General features: G+C 42.0%; 1 protein-coding gene across 1 annotated transcript in view; it reads right to left on the bottom strand.

The window, feature by feature from the left end:
* Positions 1–2,374: 2,374 nt before the first annotated feature.
* The window catches only part of LOC108773568 (roundabout homolog 2), a 110,899-nt gene continuing 107,273 nt past the window's right edge, over positions 2,375–6,000 (bottom strand). Inside the window, exons 8-11 of the mRNA XM_018539415.1 lie at positions 5,515–5,745; positions 4,789–5,127; positions 2,895–4,704; positions 2,375–2,547 (exon numbers count right to left, since the gene is read on the bottom strand). Of these exons, the coding sequence (XP_018394917.1) occupies positions 2,375–2,547; positions 2,895–4,704; positions 4,789–5,127; positions 5,515–5,745 (2,553 nt within the window). The remainder of the gene's footprint in view (positions 2,548–2,894; positions 4,705–4,788; positions 5,128–5,514; positions 5,746–6,000) is intronic.

Below are 6,000 nucleotides of genomic sequence, written 5' to 3'. Positions count from 1 at the left end.
TATTTATATATATATATATATATATTACGCATTTTTATTGTTACTTCGTTTCGTTTTAAAAACGTATTTACTACGTGCGCCCGTTTTGGAAGAATTATACGTGGCCCTTTTCTTTATGGAGATTAGCCCTCGCTTGCCTTAGGATTTAGGAACGTTATATCCAAAATAATATATTCTATTTGTCGTGGCCTGAGCACAGGCTATCGAAAATAAATGCCACGCTTTACGAGGCCAGTCGCGATGCCAAGTGCGAATCGAGCATGACACGTTAATCTTTTCGCTATGACGATTATACGTACCTATCTACTTTAGTTTTCATCGTGTGCTGAGAAACACTGTTTCTCGCATACCTCTAATTGTTCGCATTAAGGACGATTACATCCATTGAAATGCCCATTCACATTTCGCATTTGATTCCGATTCTCGATGCTTAGCTGTTTAATATACAGATGAGAGATGTTATCATGGACTCAGACTCGAAGTAGCTCATTTAGTGCCGAACACGGGACATGAATATGAGCGATTGCTGCGTATTGCAAGCCGTAATACTCGTACGTTACGTTTGGGTTTCACGATTGAAAACAATTGTTTCATCCGCAGGAAATGAAGCCTTTCGACAAAAACCACCGTAGCGAAAGGATCATTCTACGTACAGAACAAGCAGGCACAGTCGATCGATAAGTTAATTTCGTGTACAGCGCAGTAGAACAATTGCGAACGATTGCCTGTTGCGCTGATTGTTTCCGAGACAATGACTTCGGAACAAAATCACTTTGACGTTCGAAGAGATCGCGGAACTATCCCTTATATCGAATTATTCTAAAAATCTTAAAGTTTCATTTTCACAAACAAACTCGTCTCGATACGATAACGTACGCGTATACTTTCAATATTGCTATAGTATTAGAGTCGTTATCTCTCTTAGAGCATAAATCGTTTTAATAATTTCAACTTTAACTAAATGCTTAGCTGTTCGTCGTAAAAAATAGAAATATTGTTTTTAAAATAAGAACTTACTTTGTACAACAGCAAAGAGTTCAATTATTGCTTATGGAGATAAAGTGAAATACTTTGTCTCCGAGTTATCAAATTTTCTTATAGACAAAATTTGTCAATTAATAAATAAATAGTTGACTGCGCTTGCTTAATTCGTACGCGGTTTACCCAAATCTTAGTTCGCGCTTAAGCGGATCAATCGGTTATATCGTATATTCTTCTCTCTGTTTCTACTATCCGGTCAAAAAAACATGTAACAAACGAAAAATTTACACGCGTGGACATTCCTCCCGGAGCGATCACGCGGAAACTTTTGTAGCTCGCTAACATTCGCAAGCTAAAATGTGACTTTTACAGCTATTTAAGATAAAACTTAATCGAACTAACAGTACGTCAACGGGAATGGCAGTATACATGGCAGTCGAAAGTGCAGCGAAGTTCAAGATTGGAATATTAGCCTGGCGTGACCGCTCAGGCGTTAAATGTTTATTACTCGAGGAACATGTCGCGCAACAGCAAATAGTAATATATAAGAGAGAAGAATGTCGTCTTTCCTCTTCTTTTATTTTCTTAATATTTTTCAAAAATTGGGATCACTTCTATCTCACAGTGTGATACAAAGTGAAGAATAAAGAAAATATAAGCAAGGTTCGATGATACGTTAATTAGTCTACTTGCTAGAGTGTTTAAAGAAAGATAATACTACGCGTTGTCTCCATTCCTTTTGTAATGTTATCTTTTTTGAAAGACCTTATCCGAATACAAAACAACTGACTATATTGCGTGTACATAATGAGGTCTATCGGCATAGTATTCAAATGCCGCGAGCATTAGTTACGAAGCGATTCAATCTTCCAAGTCTTGAGAGTGTTGAAATAATGTTCCTACCAGGAACTGTTATTGCGCTTAGTACAAACACAAGATCACTCTACAGCTACTGCCATCAGTTAAACGTAAACGTTGCCATGGAATACTTAATATATCGTCAAACTTGTTATAAATCTTTTTGATATTGTATATAGCACAAAAAGTACAAGATTCACTCTACTTAATTGTCATCAAGCTTGTATATAAAATTAATCAACAAATTAAATCGATGTAGCTTTTCAGAAACTACATCGATTTGATTTGCTGTTGTGGGCCGTTGAAAAAAACGTGGCAGCGTTTCGCGCCAAGTATATAGAAATATAGCGACCTGCGAGACGCTCTACAATGTATCTTTTATTATATATACGACGCGCTCAATCGAACCGTATTCGACGAGCGTTAGCGACAGCTGATTGCGAAACGGCCTCCCGTAGTCGAGAGTACGATCGTTCGTTGTGATCGAAGGCCGTTTGTTCAGGCACGTCCTGTATTCACTACGTCCAGGCAGTATTTAGCTTTCACGGTGATCACCTAGTCGACTAGACTCCGTCGGAGCGTTATTGCCGCTTGCAAAGATGCTATTTAGCTTATTGTATCGTTGACTGCCCGTACTACTCATTGTATTAGAGGCCGAAGAATTGTGTTGGCTATAATTGCCTGTCCTTGAAAAACTAGGCAGCTTGTCTGCAAGAAGTAACGACAGAAATATGTTAGAAATATATCATGTTTGATCATTCAAACAGACTTGAGTAAGTTTAATTAAAGGTAAAACGATAAATTAACACTAGACGTTTTTATATTCATTAAAAAAGGAGGGAACTAAGCGAATAAATTATTATAAAAATAAAGAAATAAAAAACCAAATATTTCATCAGTATAAAGAACAGAATTATTAAAAGTAAAAAATTTTTTTAATTATACTTTTTACACAAGAAATATAATATTAATCTAAAAAATAGAAACGATTAGTATAATATATTAACTATTCGGTACTTTTAGTACAGTCAAGTTTTCTCTTTCAAATAGATTACCTTTACTACGATTATGCCTCAGTCTCTCCTGTGAATTCGTACTTCCGCATTGTCTCTGGGGGATGCAGGAGTAATTGCTGTCGCTACTGTACGTGGGCGAGGACGTCCTGTTTCTTCTTCGCGGACTTCTGTTACTTCTGCTTCGGGAACCCGTCCTGCTACTACTGTGACCGCATGCCGTACTGTACTGCTGCGTGTTGTATTGCACTGTGTCGGCGTAGAGGCAGCTCGATTCCGAACACGAGCAACATGCGTCCGAGTGTGTGTTGGAGTCGCATGACTTCCTGTCCCACTCATCATTCTCAGGCTGATAGAGATTGTCGTTGTGGAACATTTCGTCTCTGTGTCGATACAGCTCCTCGCTCATGGCGGACGGCGTCAGATGTGACTGCTGATTGTTAGAACGAGCAAACGCGGGATCGGCGCGCGCGCCGTAATCGTCTGGCAGACCGTTCTGGTGATGGCCATAAATCACGGAGCCACTCTCGTATTCATTTTCCTGGTTCTTGTAATCATAGTGATTGAAACCCTGCGGAAACGAGGGTAATGGTGGCGGATTAGTTTGCGGTGGCAGCGTCGTGTACCTGCCTTGCGGAACTTGAAGATTACCAGGCACCTGAAGAGCGCCGGTATCCGAGTGTTGATTCTGTCCGCTGCCGTTCCAGGGTGTCGGCGACGGGCTAAAACTATTGGTCACTCTGATAGGCGGTGTGGGTGGACTTTGCGGATTGCACGAACCGGCACCTGAGCCACCGCAGTGATCTAGATCGTTTTGAACGTTTCTCTTGCTGAGATGCGGACTGAATGGTACTTGTTGCTGTTGGTGCGGATGTTGCAACTGATGCTGCTGCTGCTGCATTCGACCAGTGGTTATGGATGTGCCGAGAGGGGGTGGATGCTCAGGTGGCGGCGGCAACATGTCACACCAATTGGGCATCGGCATACCGGTTTGTGGCGCATCGCCTGCAGAGCCTGTTATTCTGTACTGTCTCCTTTGCATGTCCAGATTCTCATCAGCGTAGGCGGCGTCGCCACCGCTCATGTTGTCACTGCTTGGCGACACCGTAGACTTGTTGGGCTCCTGATTCGAGTCCAGGCTTGAGTAATCCGGTTTCAGACACGAATCACTGGAGTTTGACTTCTGACAGCTGGTCTCGATCGAGTCTGAGTTACGACTGCCCACGCACAGAGTCGTGGTCGCGTACGGTTCCGGCGGCGGCGCTTGCATTTGCTTGCGTGTGTTGTAGAACGTCGTCAGATTTACTTCGGCGTATTCCGAGCCGGCCATGCCCATTATTCCGGCCGCCAGCATATGCTGATTATTGAGTAACTTGGTCTCGCAATCCTTGTCGTTGGCGGCCTGGAGGGTATTAGTTGGCCGCCAACCTCGTTCCAGCCAAAGCGTGTCTTTATTCAATTGACAGATATCGTTTGCGGTACTCACAGGTACATTCAAGTGACCCAGTTGTTTGCTCATCGCTTGCCTACGTCTCACATACAGGGCGGCGAGCAGCACGGCGATAACGGTGAATATCATCGTTATTATCAACACAAGGAACCACGTTTCTCTGACAACGGACGCACCTCCGTGGCTGGGATCGGTACGCGGTGGTAATTGCGTCAGTTGTCCTGGATCCATGTTCAACAGAGTCGGACTAGAAAAAGGACCCAGTCCGACCCGAGTTTGTCCAGCAACGCGAGCCGTATATAAACCGCCAGTGGTCAGGCTGTTGATGATCACCGACGTGGTGGACGCGTTCAGGGACATTTGACCCAGGATCTTGTTGCTGCTGTTGCTCTTGATCTGAATCTGTATCGAGCGGATACGAATCGATAGTGAGATATAGAGAAATACGTTCTTATACCATCAGGGAAAACTAATGGCGACCCTTACCTTGTAACCAATCAATTGACCGTTCTGAGTGTTCTTCGGCGGCGGTGACCATCGAACGAACGCCGAGGTCATATTTATCATCCCCACGTGAACGTTCTCGGGAGCGCCCGAGGGCATGTCCTCCAATGTAGTGACCAGCTTCACGTTGCTCGGTCGACCTTCGATTATCTTGTAGAAGGGAACCAGGAAGAATTCGTAACGCGTATACTTTTTCAGATTAGTCAGCACGTAACTGGTAGCGCCAGCGTTGAGCACCGTAACCATCTGATATTCCGGTTTCTCGGAAACCTCGCGATATCGTATATAAAGACCCTCCACTAAATCTGCCGCGCCCAGAATCTAAAATTCAAATTCTAGTATGTTATTCTAATCCTTTGTTGTTATTTTAATGTTTTCCAATTCCAATATCCAACTGCCGGATATCTCAAATACCGAGAGAGATTTACTGAAAAATTTTTTTGTTAAAAAAATTCAACGATAGTTGATAGCTCTCATCTCTATTTTTATTTCTAATATAAATATAGTCTGGATAAAACAAATTCTTGCTAAAGTGGATGCATTTGATATAAATAAGTATCTTTTTAAAATAAACAAACGTTATTTCTGTACTATCGAAAAGATTTATTTTTAGAAATTTTCAAGTTAGCATCTGCCATCAAGTTCCGCGTGTTGTTATGCTAAATTGATACCAGCAAAATGCCGCGTATAATGTTGCCCGATACTTACGTCCCACATGATCTTTACGCTGGTACTGGTCAACGGTTGCACCTCTTTGAGATGTAAAATCTCGCTATTCAACCGATCCCTGGCGCGAGTCAGTTCCACTTGCGGTACCGTATGCTGATTTGCGTTAGTAGTTTGTACGACGTCCGACAGTGGTCCGGGCAGCGAGAGCCCCTGGCTGTTTTCTGCTCGTACTAGGAAAACGTAATTGGTCTCCGGCCTTAAATCTGTCACCTGTTGATGAGATAAGTAAACCAGATTCGTTAGTTTAACGAATAAATAAAAAATAAATCAATTCTACGTATACACACATAGGTATATGTATATCCAAGTACTGTTTTCTGCTTATTCAGTAACACTAGGACCGTTAATGATATTTTAATTCCGCTAATCACTTAAATTCTTTTTGTATATATATTAGATGTATAGAATATTGAAAATTCCTATGCATATCATAAAATAATTCTAATGGTACAAATAATTTTTTAC

This window comes from Cyphomyrmex costatus, unplaced genomic scaffold (assembly GCF_001594065.2).
Source record: "Cyphomyrmex costatus isolate MS0001 unplaced genomic scaffold, Ccosl1.0 scaffold214, whole genome shotgun sequence".
Classification (NCBI taxonomy): Eukaryota; Metazoa; Arthropoda; class Insecta; order Hymenoptera; family Formicidae; genus Cyphomyrmex; species Cyphomyrmex costatus.
This window is presented reverse-complemented; position numbering and strand designations above follow the sequence as displayed.